Source organism: Podarcis bocagei (genome assembly GCF_964188305.1).
Source record: "Podarcis bocagei genome assembly, chromosome: 1".
NCBI classification, from domain to species: domain Eukaryota; kingdom Metazoa; phylum Chordata; class Lepidosauria; order Squamata; family Lacertidae; genus Podarcis; species Podarcis bocagei.
The window spans coordinates 4,217,133-4,234,699 of record NC_138125.1 but is presented as its reverse complement, the minus strand read 5'-3'; the positions used below and the strand labels follow the sequence as shown (position 1 = coordinate 4,234,699).

Below are 17,567 nucleotides of genomic sequence, written 5' to 3'. Positions count from 1 at the left end.
CTAACAGGCGTCCGCCTCGGCCAATGGCAGCCTATAAAAAGAGGGGCGGGGGCGGGCCTTGGCTCTTTCCGGGAAAGATCCTCGAAGCGCCTTTGCGCAGCACCGAACCCCGAAAAGAGAGGGGACACCATCCTCCGACGCCCCGGGATCCAGCGCAGGTAAATGCTTCGCGATGGGCAACGCCTGTCGCTGCGCTTGTCCTGCTTGGCGTAGCTCCCTGGGGGGCAGGAAGCAAGGGAAAGTCCTGCAGGACACGCCCCAGGGGAGAAAGTTTTGGGGGCATTTGGGGGCGGGGAGGGTGCCCCCCCTGCCCCTCGCAAGTAAGCGCGCAAGGGGAGAAAGGGGAGCGGTCCGGGTGGGCGCTGCTGCAAACGGTGCGTAAAAGCGCACAGGGTAGAAGCGAGGTAAGCGGTTGGCTCTGAACTTTCTCGGGTGCAAGGAGGCACTTCCTTGGGGTGGAGGGGGACCCCCCCACTCATGCGCGCACCTCGAATCTTCCAGCCCCTTCTGAGGGGGGGGGTCAACTTTCTTCAAGGATGTTTTGCCCCCCCCCAACTCCCCACGGAAGAGTGGAAGGGAAGAGTGCAGGCAGTTCTGTTTAAGTGATTTTCCTTGCCTGCCAGGCAAAAAACCCACAGTTCACACGAGACTCTGAAAGAGGCGTGTTGCACTTCTGAGGTCCGCAAGAGGAGTGTGAACGCTTCCGTCGGATGCGCGTTCCCTGGGGGGAAAGAGCCCCTCATCCGCTTTAAAGGTCTCAATCTTTCCCCCATAGAGGCAGCTCAGAAGTGACGCTGCGCTTCCGTGGACGCACTTACTTGCCGGAGAGTAAGCCGCATAGAACGCAGTGGGAGTTAATTCGGCGTAAGCGTGCTTAGATTTGGGGCTACACAGTGCAATCCCAAGTATGCTTACTCGCGAGCAAGTGAGGTCTCCTTCTGAGTAAAAAATGCCTCTGCATAGGGTGTTATTTCTGCCACCGACCCTCTCTGACCCAAGAGTGGGGCTTTTCCCAGGACCAGTTAAACTCATTGATTTTGGACCTTCTCAAACCCGAGGCCTGAATTGCTTTGGGGATCTCTACGTTGGTGTCTTGTCCCACTGATCACGGTCTTTAGATTGGAAAGGGACTGAATTTGACTTTTCTGCATCAAGAGGCAGTGTGGTGTAATGGTTAGACTAGGACCTGGGAGAGACCAGGGTTCAGATCTCCAGCCAGCCATGAAACTCACTGGGTGACCTTGGGCCAGACCTCTCAGCCTAGCTACCCCACAGGGCTGCTGCAAGGATTAAATGAGGCTACCACCAAAGGATCTACACCGGAGAGAAGCTTTATGAATGTTTGGATTGCAAGCAATAAATAAATTTATTTATTCTCCAGTCTGATGGGAGTTGTAGTCCAAAAATCTGGTGGGCGCTAGACTGGGGAAGGCTGGTCTACAGTCAAGCAGGAAACCCATCTTGCTTGCGTGGTGGACTTTTGATTTGAAAACTGCCCCACTGTTGCACCCGGGTCCAAAATGCTGGACTAGACGGGTCTTGGGCCTGTTGCAGTAGGCTACTTTGTTACGTTCTCATGTTTTCAAATGGTGTTGCTTTCCACCCTGGACTCCTTTGGGACGAAGGGCAAGATATAGATTGCAATAACCAAAGTGGAAATAAAATATTCGCACTGGGATAGCATGAGACTCTTCAGGGTCTCCGAGTCCCACAGTGGGCAAAAGTCTCCTGCATTGCAGGGGGTTAGATTGGATGACCCTCAGGGTCCCTCCCAACTCCAGGATTCTGTGAACTGACCAAAGTCCAAAGGGGTTTGGAGAGAGACGTGGCCCATTGTGCTGCAACCAATTTATCTGGGCTTTCATGAAAGCCCAAACGGGGGTCCAGGACTCGTGTGCAAAAAGGAAGGAGGAAATTGAGGTTCTTTTCTTGCTAAAGTTGCTGCCTGGCAACTTCCCCTCTTTCTCAGACAGAAAAGGTTTTCTCTGTCTGTCGTTGTGACTGGCCTGGTTAGCACTGAAGCATGTAATCTGGGTTTGGGCAGAACACTTCAGGCTGCAGTTGAGAGTTCCTATAAAATAATACTCTTCTAGACCCCCTTCTGCCTGACACAAGACTAGGGCCCTGCAGAACTTGATCTCCTCCCGCAGCCCACTGTAAAACAGAGCTATTCTGCCTGGCCTTTAATTTGAATTCAGCCTGATCCTCTATTCCCCTTTCCCTTTCCTATTCTATGAAGAAACCCTTTCTGGGACCTCACATTTAAATTCTTCCCTGGTCTCCTTGCTGGCCCTGGTAGGACCAACTTGGCCAGTTAGCCCTGGTGATCATTTGCTGTCTACTGACTGGGTTCCCCACCCCCAATGACCCCTGAATTTTTGAATTTTATTGATGTTGATGCTGCATTTTATGTTGTATTTTATGCTGTTTTTAAGTCGCATTTTAATCATTGTTTTATATTTGCTGTTAGCTGCCCTGTGCCTGGTTTTTAAACTGGGAAGGGCGGGGTATAAATTAAAAAAATATTTTTATTATTATTATATGACATGCTAGCTGCCTAGGTACAGGGTGCGTGGGTGTTCATATGTAAGAGTATTCCATCATGTAAGCCTGCCTTTGCAATCTGAGGTGGTACACCCCAAGCTCTGATTTCCCACCTTTGCAACCCCAATATGCACCTTTGCAAACCCGGTTGCCAATGCAGTGTTTGCAATAACTGACGTCGGCTCCCTCCCCCGGTTTCCAGCCCCCCCCCCCAATCTCCTGCACCTCTCATAGAAGCACGCCACTCAACCTGAACCCGCAGGATGCAAAAAAAAAAAAAGGTGAAACTTACGTAATTTTGTAATTTAAGTTTAGGAACTTAATTGGAGAGTTAACATCGAGATGTGGAAATATCGACGAAAGACAGGATTGAGACTTGGACATGCTTCAAGGTTCAGACTATGGAAAGTCGTACAATTAATAATTACAATTCAGAAGATAATTTGACCTTTTTTATTTTAGTTTTGTTGGATTATGATTTGATATGTTAATTGGATGTCTTTTATTTGGAAAATTAATAAAAGTGATCTAACAAAAAGAAAAGAAAAAAAAGAAAAGGAATTTAAACGCCAGCCCAAACCCCTAATTCCACCTGTGTCCAGGAAAGGGGCAGTCTCCCAGCTTTCAGAGCCGAGCTCACTTTTAAACCAAACTCCTCCTGCTCTTCCTCCCTTCATTCAGTCGCTTCTCAGCCCCACAGAGGGAGGCAGAACAGGAGGGAGGCTGGCCTGAACAGGAAAGGACTGTACCCGGTCACTGGCCGGGAACTCCAGAGGTCAGTGCCTTCCCGGCCGCTCTCTCTCTCTGGGCGGCTGGGCCGTATTGTGCGAAGGGCACCCAGCGCTGTCGTCTCCTTCCTCCGACAGCCATGTCTCGCCCTCTGACGGACCAGGAGAAGCGTAAGCAAATCAGCATCCGTGGCATCGTCGGCGTGGAGAACGTGGCGGAGCTGAAGAAAGGCTTCAACCGGCACCTCCACTTCACCCTGGTCAAAGACCGCAATGTGGCCACCCATCGCGACTACTACTTTGCCCTGGCCCACACCGTCCGCGATCACCTGGTGGGCAGGTGGATCCGCACACAGCAGTACTACTACGAGAAGGACCCCAAGGTGAGACATGCGGGGCAAGCCAGAAAGCGGCTCTTATTGCTGTTTTGACACAGTTGGGCTGTGGAACTCCTTGCCACAGTAGGCAGTGATGACCACCAACCTGAACTAACGTTGGTCTGGTGTCCAGCAGCCTCTTGCTTACCTGGTCCATCGGGACTCAGATTTCTATTTATGATTTGGTTAAATTGTGGATCATTCCATAGTTTATATAACATGCTTTTGATTGCTAGCAGGCCTTTGTTTCTTGAACAGGTGAGATACATATTTTTAAAATAAGCAGGGGCAAAGTTCCCATGCTGAAAAATCAAGGAGTTCCAGGATCTAAATTCTTTAAATTATCGTACATGGAAATTGCCTTGGCGCGGTGATTTAGAAGGTGATTAATAAATCGGCAGTGGGTCCGTGCTGGTGTGTAAATCACCCCTTGACTGCTTCTTGAAGACTCTCCCCTGGCAGTGTGAGGTGTGGTCCTTGGAAAAACAGACAGGCTTGAGGTGGTGGTGGATGTGCCGTCCTTGGTTGAATTGCAAGAGCCACATGCCTTTGCATGCCGCCACTCCTCAAGGGGGAAAGGCGATGTTCCCAGGTGAAACCGGCGCCATTGTTCCAGCAAGGGTGAGGTCCGAGATCAGGGTGTTCTGCTTGGCAATGTGTGTGGCAGGACAAAAAGCAGCAGCTCAGGTACCCTGCAAGGCTGTCCTCCTGTTGCTTTTGGGGACCTGGCTATATACGCACACATGACACAGTTGTGCAACATGTGCCTTGTGTAATGTCTCTAACACAAATAAGTGGGATGTCTTCAGCACCCTGGTCTCTCTCCCTACTCGGACACTGACAGTCTCTTAGGCAGGAAACTTGAGTCCTTGACCCAGCCCTCTTTATCACTCACCTTTCATGCTAGTTTCCACATTTTTGTTGTTGTTTAGTCGTTTAGTCTTGTCCGACTCTTTGTGACCCCCTGGACCAGAGCACGCCAGGCACTCCTGTCTTCCACTGCCTCCCGCAGTTTGGCCAAACTCATGTTCATAGCTTTGAGAACACTATCCAACCATCTTGTCCTCTTTAGTCCCCTTCTCCTTATGCCCTCCATCTTTCCCAGCATCAGGGTCTTTTCCAGGAAGTCTTCTCTACTCATGAGGTGGCCAAAGTATTGGAGCCTCAGCTTCAGGATCTGTCCTTCCCGTGAGCACTCAGGGCTGATTTCCTTCAGAATGGAGAGGTTGGATCTTCTTGCAGTCCATGGGACTCTCAAGAGTCTCCTCCAGCACCAGAATTCAAAAGCATCAATTCTTTGGCGATCAGCCTTAGTTTATGGTCCAGCTCTCACTTCCATACATCACTACTGGGAAACCATAGCTTGAACTAGACAGACCTTTGTCGGCAAGGTGATGTCTCTGCTTTTTAAGATGCTGTCTAGGTTTGCACATTTTTACGCACACTTTTTGTGAATGCCTCCATGGTTTCGGGTGCTGGTTGGAGGGCTGCCTCACAAAATGCGGATTTTGAAGGATGGCTGGGTTTAAGTTGGAGGCTTGGAGGCAGCAGAGCTTCTGAATCTCAGTTGCTGGAAATCCCAGGAGCGGAGAACTGTTCTTGTGCCTTGCTGGTTTCTGTCAGGAGACTGCCATCAGAATGGGGAGGGAGGCAGGGGGATACTCCGCAGATTCTGAGAAGCAGCTTCTCGTCTGGCAGTAAGGAAAACCACACAGGGGGGGAAAGAGTTAGCCGGGTGGAGGGAAGGCTCAAAGATGTTACTGAGATCCTAAGCGCCTCACCTAGCACGGCCAGCCAGGAGGCACACACTTTCGCCCTGCTTGCGCAGAGGGGTGAAACGGAAGGAGGGGAGGCAGAGATTTGGGGTGTCCAAGCTTTTATGTTGGGGGGGGGAGCCGGAAGGGGCCACTCCTGGAATCTGCAAGTGACTAAGACGGACATGAACTTTGTGGTCCTGCACTGTAAATAGTTTGCACAAATAAAAACCTGCAAATGACAGGTCGGAGTCCTGCCTGGTTACTCGTGAGCAACCACCTCGCCGCCTGACAGTTTCCCATGGGGGCATCTGGTTGGCACCAATATCAGGAATATTCTCATATTCCTATCAGAATAGGATTCTGGACCAGATGGGCCGCTAGAAGTGCAAATTACGTAGGTGGTTTCTCTTTAAATTGCAAACAGAATTGCAGAAGTCTACTTTATTTCTCTTTTTATTCTATTGTTGTTATTATTATTCCTCCCTCCCTTTGCTTTTGCTTTGTTTAGTTTTGCTCTGTTTTCCTTTTCCACCTAGATAGCTCAGTTGGTTAGAGCATGGTACTCACAATGGCAAGGTTGCAGGTTCGATCCCTGCAAGTGACAGCTGCATATTCCCGCATTGCAAGGGGTTGGACTAGATCAGGTAGATCCCTGGCTGATCTTGGCAGATCGTGGGATCCTTATTGTGTACAAAAAGTTGCGGGGGGGGGCTAAAAAAACCCCTCTGTGCAATCTTCCCCAAAAAAACCTCAGCAACTCTGGCCAATCCACCCACCCCACGCACGCTCCTCCTCCCTCCAATGGGTAGATCACTGAAACAATTTTGACTCCCAAGCTGACCAAATGCTTTCTCTGCAAGGAGGGAGGGGGTGAGGGAACCGTCCCATTGTCTCAGGAATTGGGGAATCACCATTTCAAAGGAATGGGCAGATAACCAGGAAAGGCAGTCAGATAAGGCATTCTCAGATAACCTGGCAGACAGGAGATAAACAACGCACTCAGATTTCTGTTGTAGACCGCCTTTTCTGTGACATAGGTATGATGTTTGTGGGGGGTGGTCTTAGGCTACACCCCTTCTGGGATGTATGTATGTTGCATGCAGGGGTGATCTTGAGCTCCATGGCAGGGAATTTAAAATGTCGATATAAGGGCAGCCACACCTTGGTTCTGGGTCCTCCTCTGTCCTCCTGCGGATGAGGGGAGCACCCTGTTGGAACAGATCAATAAAGATCAGGCTTACTAGCTGCTTTGCTTCTCAATATTCTCTGGTCGGCCTTTGTTATTTTCTACCAATGGAGAACGTACAAAGGACTCCATATGGGCTCTTGTGTCCTACATAAGGGAAGAAGGGCAGATTTTGTTTACAACTCTTCCAACCCTACAATTCTCCTTGCATTTGATGCCCTCTACTCTGGGTCAAAAGGGACGCGGGTGGCGCTGTGGGTTAAACCACAGAGCCTAGGACTTGCCGATCAGAAGGTTGGCGGTTCGAATCCCCGCGACGGGATGAGCTCCCGTTGCTCGGTCCCTCCTCCTGCGAACCTAGCAGTTCGAAAGCACATCAAAGTGCAAGTAGATAAATAGGTACCGCTCTGGCGGGAAGGTAAACGGCGTTTCCGTGCGCTGCTCTGGTTCGCCAGAAGCGGCTTAGTCCTGCTGGCCACATGACCCGGAAGCTGTACGCCTTTTCCCTCGGCCAATAAAGCAAGATGGGCGCCGCAACCCCAGAGTCGTCCACGACTGGACTTAATGGTCAGGGGTCCCATTACCTTTTACTCTGGGTCAATGAGGGTAGTCATGGTTGAAGAAAGACTGCAGGAGAGGCAGAAGGGAAGATCTCCCAGGGTGGGAGGCTGGGAGAAGAAGAAAGGGAAGCTTCCAGGTGAGCTACCTTTGCGTGAGACGTTGCTTTTCTCTCTTTTTAAAAAAATAATATTTATTACTTTTCCAAAAATTTAAACACTAAAAAGACAATACAATTCAATACATTAAACTAACATTACAAAACAAAAACAATAAAATAAATCAAACAATTTCATTATCCCATCTTTCATTCACTTATTTCCATGACCTCCTCACACCTCCCTTTTTGACTTCCACTTCTGTTAATTATTTCAGCAATTCCTTTCCATCTTCCTCTGTTTTCTATCCTATAATTATCTTAACTCATTCTAACCTTATTTTTCCTTTAATACTCTATTAATCTACTAAAGCCATATAACTTCCTTCCTTTTCTCTTTCTGCTTCTCTTTTTGTTTAGATTACCTTGTTTTCACGGTATCTCAATATGACAAAGCCTTAATGAAAATGCTATGCCCCAAAAAAGCACAAAAAGTGAAAACGGAATAGAATTTCTTCTCCCTCCCAACTTGTGGATTTCATGGTGGTGAGGACTGAGCCTGGCTTATTAGCAGAATCCATGCCTTGCACCCAGAAGGTCTCAAATTCAATCCCTTCCTTCTCCAGCTTTGAAAGATACGCTTCTTAATAGGGCTGGAAGAGACCTTGTCACTGCCAATCCTGAAAAGCGATAGGCTGAAAAGCAGATCTAAATCCAGCGTGGAATAGCTGGTTGCCCTCCTCGAATTGGATTGACTTAACCATCTCTTCAGTCAGGTTTTGGACTGTTAACGGCCTTTAGCCTGGTAGATTAAGGAGTAATCCCATTTGTGACATCAGTCGGAAGCCCTTTCTCAAGTGAGGTGGACAGGCTCTCTGCTGAGAAGAGCTTTGCTCCTAATCTGCCCTTTCTCCAGCTCCCATCTTTGATTCGGTGCTTCATCCTACAGACTTCCAGAACCACCGTCCACCCTGCCTCCCATTTTAACTTTAGAAAAGTCCAGTCTTGCCTCATCGGTTGGGACCCAGAGGTGACCCCATAGCCACCATTTATAGCTCACATCAGGTGCCAGGGTGTGTAATAATAATAATATTTTTTTATTTATACCCCGCCCTTCCTGGTTCAAAAACCGGGCTCAGGGCGGCTAACAACAAATTCAAAACAATTATAAAAGCAGCATAAAATACAGTATAAAAACATGAATAACCATAAAATTCAAAATTCAAAAATCAATTTAGGGGAAATAAGCATTAGATAATCCCCAGGGCTAGCTGGCTGAATTGGTCCTACTTGGGCCAGCGAGGAGGCCAGGGGAGAATTAGCTGTGGGGTCTCAGAGCGGGTGATCTTCATAAAAGGGGAGGGAAGAGAAGGGAAATAAAAGATCAGGCTGAATTCAAATTAAAGGCCAGGCGGAATAGCTCTGTCTTACAGGCCCGACGGAAGGAGGTTAAATCCTGCAGGGCCCTGGTCTTCTGGGACAGAGCATTCCACCAGGTCGGAGCCATCACTGAGAAGGCCCTGGCCCCGGTGGAGGATAGTCTGACTTCCTTAGGGCCTGGGACCTCTAAACTATGGTTATTTCATGGACCTTAAGGTCCTCTGTGGGGCAGACCAGGAGAGGTGGTCCTGTAGATACGAGGGCCCTGATCCACAAAGGGCTATAAGATGGAGCAAGCTTGCTTTCTGCTGCTCCAGAGGGTGGGAACCGAACCAACAGATCTAAATCGCAAGAAATAAAATTCCGACTGAACCTTTCTGATGGCAAGAGTAATTTGCCAGTGGAATGGACTCCCTCATAAAGGGGTGGGTGCTATTTCCTTGTAGGTTTTTCAACAGAAGTTGACTTCCCATCGGCCAGGGATTCTTTGGCTGTGATTCCTGTAATTGGGGGGTTCGGACTAATGACCCCTGGGTGTCCCTTTCATCTCCGTGATTCTTTCCAAAATGAGCTGTGCTTTGCAGCAAAGGGGAAAGGGAAAGGGATGCGGGTGGCACTGTGGCCTAAACCACTGAGCCTCTTAGGCTTGCCGATCAGAAGGTTGGCGGTTCGAATCCCCGCAATGGGGTGAGCTCCCATTGCTCTGTCCCTGCTCCTGCCAACCTAGCAGTTTGAAAGCACACCAGTGCAAGTAGATAAATAGGTACCACTGCGGCAGGAAGGCAAATGGCTTTTCCATGCGCTCTGGTTTCCATCACGGTGTCCCGTTGCACCAAAAGCTGTTTAGTCCTGCTGGCCACATGACCCAGAAAGCTGTCTGTGGACAAAGGCCGGCTCCCTCGGCCTGAGAAGCAAGATAAGCGCCGCAACCCCATAGTTGCCTTTGACTGGACTTAACTGTCCAGGGGTCCTTTCCCTTCCCTTCCCTTTACCTTTACAGCAAAGGGGTTGGTCACTGTGGGAACTGGGACCAGAGCTGTCCTGATGAGCCCCCAATTCTTGCAGGAGTAGAAATCCTCTTAAAATTTGATTTTGGACCTGCTTTCTCATGCAAATGCTCCTCATAGATGACAAAACCAATGAAATAGAATACAGTGGTACCTCGGGTTAAGTACTTAATTCATTCCGGAGGTCCATTCTTAACCTGAAACTGTTCTTAACCTGAAGCACCACTTTAGCTAATGGGGCCTCCTGCTGCCACCGCGCCGCCGGAGCACGATTTCTGTTCTCATCCTGAAGCAAAGTTCTTAACCTGAAGCACTATTTCTGGGTTAGCGGAGTCTGTAACCTGAAGCGTCTGTAACCCGAGCTACCACTGTAATGAAAATTGCCCCAAACTACCTGATAAGTGTTGGAGAAGTGACGATCAGAGGCAGGGATAAGCCTATGAATTTTAACAGGCTATATTTTAGCACTGAATATGTTTCCTCCTGACTTGAATAGGGATGCGGGTGGCGCTGTGGGTTAAACCACAGAGCCTAGGACTTGCCGATCAGAAGGTGGGCGGTTCGAATCCCCATGACAGGGTGAGCTCCCGTTGCTCAGTCCCTGCTCCTACCAACCTAGCAGTTTGAAAGCACGTAGATAAATAGGTACCGCTCAGGCGGGAAGGTCAACGGCGTTTCCATGCGCTGCTCTGGTTCGCCAGAAGCGGCTTAGTCATGCTGGCCACATGACCCGGAAGCTGTACGCCGGCTCCCTCGGCCAATAAAGCGAGATGAGCGCCACAACCCCAGAATCGGCCACGACTGGACCTAATGGTCAGGGATCCCTTTACCCCTTTACCTATGTTTCCTCCTGACTTGAATACCAGTGATTTCTGTGGACTCTCTTTTCTGAGCAGTGGATGTTCCACAGGGTTTAGACATAGGGTGCCTTCTAAGATTTGTTCTGTTTACGACTATCCAAGCAGAGCAAATAAATCACCCCTACGACAGGCAGAAAAACTACCTGCATCAAGGCAGGGTTATTTATGGATGCCTTTTTTGTGGTTACTGTACACAAAGCGGGTTCATGCTAGATAAAAACACAGAATTCAGGTCTCCCAGGGGACCTGCGTGTCTCCAAGCACGTCACCTGCAACTTCCTCCCCCCCCCCAAATGGCAGACCTGGCCCTGGATTGATCCCTGGCCCCTGTCTCCCAGAGCTGTCATTTTCTTTCTTCCCCCCCCCCCCTTTTAAAAATTATTATGTTTATTGCAAAACATACAACACAAATAGACAAAAACAATACCACAAGGACAACTAAACATTAATTGACCACACATATTTTAACATCACACATCACACATATTTTAACATCACACATCACACATATTTTTGACTTCCAAATCACCTCGTCATGCCTTCTAAATAATCTTAACCTGTACGCACTTCCTGTTATATCTATTACATATCAAGAAAAAATTTTACTTTTATGATTTTCTTTAATATGCAAGATTCAGTCTATACCTGTCAGGAGAATTGCATTTTCACAATATTGTTTTAAATATTATTTCAATATTGTCCATACTTTGCTCACCTTCTGATTTGAGTTTCCTCTTATTCTCCCTGTCATTTTCGCAAGTTCCAGGTATTCTATCGTCTTCACCTGTCGGTCAAGCTTTATAGGAATTAAGTCAAATTTCCAATTTTTTGCTACCAGAATTCTGGCTGCCGTGGTTGCAAAGATAAAGATGGCTCTAAAGCTTTTTTGGATTTCAGTGGACATAATGCCTAACAGAAAGGCTTCTGGGTTGTTTTTTTTTTTTTGGAAGGAGAGCTGTCATTTTTAAGGCTTCAGTCATCTTTATTTTGTTAAAGGTGGCTGACCGTCGTTTGCACCAATCGTGCTGGGGCCAAACTCAAAACGGTGATATCCTAACCCGGCCATTTGGCTCTGGAGACGGTTGCTGCGTGTTGGGCAACGAGATTGTTTGCTCACCGATGTACAAACCGTGACGGAATGGAGTAAGTTTGGTGGGGGAAATGTTCCTGGAATGCGAAGCACATGTCTGGCAGAGAATGAATTGCGTCACATTGATCCTTGCTGGTGGCTTGTGGTTTGTCTAGGTCTGCCGCCTCTTCTCTTCTCCTTCCCTTTATAATACAATCTCCATGGTTTGCTGAATGTAGCTTTCCCAAAGCAAAGGAAATATTGGACTCTGATTAATGGAATACACACGAGGCTTGACCAGCAAGACTCTGGGAGGAGTGCCAATAATAATTCCTCTCCACCCCTCGGCCCAGGTCGTTTTATTCACAAAATAACTTTTTACACAGTGTTTGTAAGAACCAATCAGATTTCCTCTGAGCATTTCAAAAACCCCACGTGGGACAAAGTCAAAAGTTAAAACTGTTGTTGTTTAGTCGTGTCTGACTCCTCGTGACCCCCTGGACCAGAGCACGCCAGGCACTCCTGTCTTCCACTTCCTCCTGCAGTTTAGTCAAACTCATGCTGGTAGCTTCAAAAACACTGTCCCACCATCTTGTCCTCTGTCGTCCCCTTCTCCTTGTGCCCTCCATCTTTCCCAACATCAGGGTCTTTTCCAGGGAGTCTTCTCTTCTCATGAGGTAGCCGAAGTCTTGGAGCCTCAGCTTCAGGATCTGTCCTTCCAGTGAGCACTCAGGGCTGATTTCCTTCAGAATGGAGAGGTTTGATCTTCTTGCAGTCCATGGGACTCTCCAGAGTCTCCTCCAGCATCATAATTCAAAAGCATCCATTCTTTGGCGATCAGCATTCTTTATGGTCCTGCTCTCACTTCCACGCAGTGAAAAGACCATAGCTTTAATTATATGGACCTTTTTTGGCAAGGTCCAACTACAAAGAAACTATTTCCTACTTGGGCATGCATAGTAGTCCAGAGTAAATAAAATAGGAGTAAAAGGAGGAATAAAATTCATTCAGCAAAGCCCCGGAGGTCATAAACAGGCATAAACAGGATGGCAATATTTACCATCTCCTTGTGAACTCTCTTCCTGGCCCTTAAGATCTATCTAAAGATTAAATTACACCAAAGTAACCTACTTTGTACTGAGGATGCCTGATGAAGCAACTGGCCTGTGTTTCAGAATGCTTATACGTGCCTGTCAGGTGTAGAGAAAGCAAATGGCAGAGGTGGAGAGGCTTGTGGGATTCGATCAGAAACTATTGTCAGTGAATCAAACCCAGTCAATGCAATTCTTTCATAGGCCTGTTCCATAATTCACAATTCCTCATAGCAATTCCACCTGAGCCCCAAAGTCTGGATATCTGCACCCCTACAGTTGAAAACTCGATATATCAAGAGTGCATGTTCAGGATCACTTCCTAAGGGAAGGACTCTGCTCCCGCCTTTTATGCAGAGGACCCGGGGTTCAAACTCCCGCTTCTCCAATCCTGGCAAGTTGCAATGACCATTTCTTCTTCGTTTCCAGAGAGTTTACTACCTTTCCCTGGAGTTCTACATGGGCCGGACTCTGCAGAACACCATGATAAACCTGGGATTGCAGAACGCCTGCGATGAGGCAATTTATCAGGTAAGGGGGGGAAAAGGGGGGATTACTGCAATGCGCTGTACGTGGGGCTACCTTTGAAGGTGACCCAGAAACTGCAACTACTCCAGAATGCAGCAGCCAGACTGGTGACTGGGAGCGGCCGCCGAGACCACATAACTCCAGTCTTGAAAGACCTACATTGGCTCCCAGTACATTTCCGAGCACAATTCAAAGTGTTGGTGATGACTTTCAAAGCCCTAAATGACCTCAGTCCAGTATATCTGAAGGAGAGTCTCCACCCCCATCGTTCAGCCTGGACACTGAGGTCCAGCGCCGAGGGCCTTCTGGCGGTTCCCTCCCTGTGAGAAGTGAGGTTACAGGGAACCAGGCAGAGGGCCTTCTCGGTAGTGGCGCCCACCCTGTGGAACGCCCTCCCAGCAGATGTCAAGGCAATAAACAACTATTTTATTTTTAAAAGATAACTGAAGGCAGCCCTTTTTAGAGAAGTTTTTAATGTCTGATTCTGTGTTGTTTTTTATACAGTCATACCTCGGGTTAAAGTTCATAGAATCATAGAATTACAGAGTTGGAAGAGATCACAAGGGCCATCGAGTCCAACCCCCTGCCAAGCAGGAAACACCATCAGAGCACTCCTGACATATGGTTGTCAAGCCTCTGCTTAAGGTTGAGTTGCTTCAGGTTGAGCGTTTTCAGGTTGTGCTCCGCGGCAACCTGGAAGTAACGGAACGCGTTACTTCCGGGTTTTGCCGCATGCGCAGACGCTCAAAATGATGTCATGCGCAGAAGCGGCGAATAGCGACCCGCAGACGCGGGTTGTGTTCTCTTCAGGATGCGAATGGGGATCTGGAATGGATCCCGTTTGTATCCAGAGGTACCACTGTAATAATAGGTTTGTGAGGGGAATAAAATTTATTATTATTATTATTGTTATTGGCAGCAGCAGCAGCCGCCAATCTGACTGAGTTGTCCTAGCTACTCTGGGCAGCTTCTAACAAATTAAAACACAGTATAACGTCAGACGTTGAAAACTTCCCTATACAGAGCTGCCTTCAAATGTCTTCTAAAAGTCAGTTAGTTGTTTATTTCCTTGACATCTGACGGGTGGGCATTCCACAGGGCGAGCGCCACTACCAAGAAGGCCCTCTGCCTGGTTCCCAGTAGCTTCACCTCTCACATTGAGGTAACTGCCAGAAGGCCCTTGGAGCTGGACCTCAGTGTCCAGACTTCATTTCTTTGGCAAATGAGCCAGTATGGGAAGTGATTCCAGAAAGCAGGTAGCTTCGACGCTCCTGCCTTGGAGCGGAAAGGGTGCCGGATTTGGGAGACAAGGGTTTGAATCCCCACACTGGCAGACGAAAGTTACGTCTCAAATGTCAGGCCGTCCTTAACATGGGCTGGCGCAGATGTAAGCTTCTGAAGTTGGTTCTTGTTCCCAGGTCAGAATCGAGAGGAGAAAGAGTAATTTGAAACCACTGAGAAGTGAAATAAATTTATTTATTTATTTTTATAAATTTTTATTGGTTTTTCACAATTTTTATAGACACAAACATAACACAATACAAAACAAACAAACACATAAACAAACATGTATAATTTCAGATCCTTTTTTCATGAACCCTACTTCCCCGACTTCCCCATACCTCCCCTTTCTGCATCCCCATTCTCAAATTTGTTTCCACAAATCCTACCCCTTGGTTTTATCGAATTTTCCCTTATTCTGTTCTTTTACTTAACCTTTTACAGCTGTAGTCTCCTTTTGTCTAAAACTTCAACATTTTAACATTCATTAATTTTACAATGTTTCTTAAGATAAATTCTAAATTTCTTCCAATCTTCATCCGCCGTCTCTTTCCCCTGGTCACGGATTCTGCCAGTCATTTCAGCCAATCCCATGTAGTCCATCACCTTCATCTGCCATTCTTCCAGAGTGGGTAAATCTTGTGCCTTCCAATGCTTTGCGATGAGTATTCTTGCTGCTGTTGTGGCATACATAAAGAAAGATCTATCTTTTTTTGACACCAATTGGCTGACAATGCCCAAGAGAAAGGCCTCTGGTTTCTTAGGGAAAGTACATTTAAGTACCTTTTTCATTTCATTATAAATCATTTCCCAAAAAGCCTTAATCTTCGGGCACGTCCACCAAAGGTGGTAGAAAGTACCTTCAGTTTCTTTACATTTCCAACACTTATTATCAGGCAGATGGTAGATTTTTGCTAGCTTGACTGGGGTCATGTACCACCTATAAATCATTTTCATAATATTTTCCTTTAAGGCATTACATGCCGTAAATTTTATACCGGTGGTCCACAACTGTTCCCAGTCAGCAAACAGAGAAGTGAAATAAATTTATCGCCTTACGGATCTGGTCATGGGATGGAGTCGAGCAAGTCTGAGCCTCTTCCTAGAAGCTCCTGGTTTTGCAAATCCGTTGGCAAGTCGGATCTGCCTCTGAACACCCGTTCACACAATGTTTCCCCCCTTGCGTGCGCACACAGATGCGATTCCCCTTCATCTTTAAAAAATAAAACTAATTCTGGAAGCGACAGCCGGTGGTACAAGACTCTGAAAACTTACAAGCGCCAGGCGGGGGAACTTGGCAGAATTTCCCAGAGGCTTGGTTGCCTCCTATTTGCCGTTAGATTTATTTCCGTTAATGGCCCACGACTGATCTAAACGGTGCCTAAATCACATGCACCCTCCCAGAACAAATTGTGCAGTTGTGTTGTGTAACAGGCCTCAGCCTGCCTGCTGCAAAAAACGGCAGATTTTGACAGTTTGGCTGCCCTCCGTTCCCATTTTTGTAGGGGTTTGTGTATTGTGGGGCTTCACTGAGGCTTGAAACACAACTCTTGGGAGCGTTTTGCACAGAGGCAGCGTGGTTTAGTGGTTAGAGTTTTGGACCGGGACCTGGGAGACCCGGGTTCAAATCTGCCACTTGGGGATGAGGCTCATTGTTGTGACCTTAGGGGCAATCGCTACCTCTCAACCTGTCCTACCTTGCAAGGTTGTTGTGGGGATTAAATGAGATGGGAGAGGGGAAACCGTGTGCGCTGCCTTGAGCACCTTGGAGTAAAATGTGGGCTATAACTGAAATAAACAAATCTCTATATGTGGCTCTTTAGCTGGGGCTGGACATAGAAGAACTGGAGGAGATTGAAGAAGATGCTGGCCTGGGGAATGGAGGCCTTGGCAGACTTGCAGGTAAGTGAGGAATCATAGAAGTTGTAGAGTTGGAAGGGACCCCCAGCGGTCATCTAGTCCAACCCCCTGAAATGCAGGAATGTTAGCTGAAAGAATCCCCGAGACTTTGACATCCAAGCTCCATTGAAAGCATTATGCTACCACTTTAAGCAGTCAGGAACCCCCCCCCCCACAAGGAATTCTGGGAACTTCAGAGGGATTGATTGCTAAACCACTCTGGGAATTATAGTTCCGGGAGGGGCGTACAAGTTTCCTAACACCTCTCAGCGGCCTCCACAAACTACACTTTCTAGAATTATTTGAGGGGAGCCGTGATAGTTTGAAGTGGTATCGTGGTGCTTTCAATGTGTGTTGTGAACATGGACAGCCCGTAACTTCTCAAAACTCATCTCTGCTTCAGCTAGTGAGCGCCTTGAAGCCCGGGTTCAAATGAGAAAACACGGGTGTGAATCACGAGGCCATTTCCAACCGTGCATAGGAAACTAATCTGAGCAAAAATGAACCGTCTCTCTTGGTTCAGAAATACCAGATTTTCTTGGCGCCAGTTCACAAGGACTCCGTTAATTTATGAAACAATATTTATTTATTTTATATGTTTCGTAAAATTTATATTTAGGGGGGGGGCCTCAAAGCGGTTCCCAAAAAATATAAAATAAGATGATAACTTTTTGAAAAATCAAAACCATAGTTTAAAACATGCAAAAAGTTCAAGCCACAATAGACTAAAATAAATTAAAATTCCTACAGGTTTTCTGAACATTTGAGTAAGGTAAGGTAAAGGGGCCCCTGACCATTAGGTCCAGTCGTGACCGACTGGGGTTGCGGCGCTCATCTCGCTTTATTGGCCGAGGGAGCCAGCGTTTATCCGCAGACAGCTTCCGGGTCATGTGGCCAGCAGGACTAAGCTGCTTCTGGCAAACCAGAGCAGCGCATGGAAACGCCGTTTACCTTCCCGTCAGAGCGGTACCTATTTATCTACTTGCACTTTGATGTACTTTTGAACTGCTAGGTGGGCAGGAGCAGGGACCGAGCAACGGGAGCTCACCCCGTCAAGGGATTCGAACTGCCGACCTTCTGATCAGCAAGCCCTAGGCTCTGTGGTGGAACCCACAGCGCCACCCGCGTCCCTTAAACATTTGAGTAGGCCTGTCTAAATAAGAATGTCTTCACTGAAAAAAATACAGCAAAGGGGGCTGCAGGAT

General features: G+C 47.6%; 1 protein-coding gene across 1 annotated transcript in view; it reads left to right on the top strand.

Annotated features, from left to right (window-relative positions):
- PYGL (glycogen phosphorylase L) overlaps positions 1–17,567 on the top strand; it is a 61,822-nt gene continuing 44,255 nt past the window's right edge. Inside the window, exons 1-4 of the mRNA XM_081191813.1 lie at positions 1–158; positions 3,411–3,655; positions 13,084–13,185; positions 16,287–16,365. Coding sequence (XP_081047939.1) covers positions 3,413–3,655; positions 13,084–13,185; positions 16,287–16,365 — 424 coding nt within the window. The 5' untranslated portion in view covers positions 1–158; positions 3,411–3,412. The remainder of the gene's footprint in view (positions 159–3,410; positions 3,656–13,083; positions 13,186–16,286; positions 16,366–17,567) is intronic.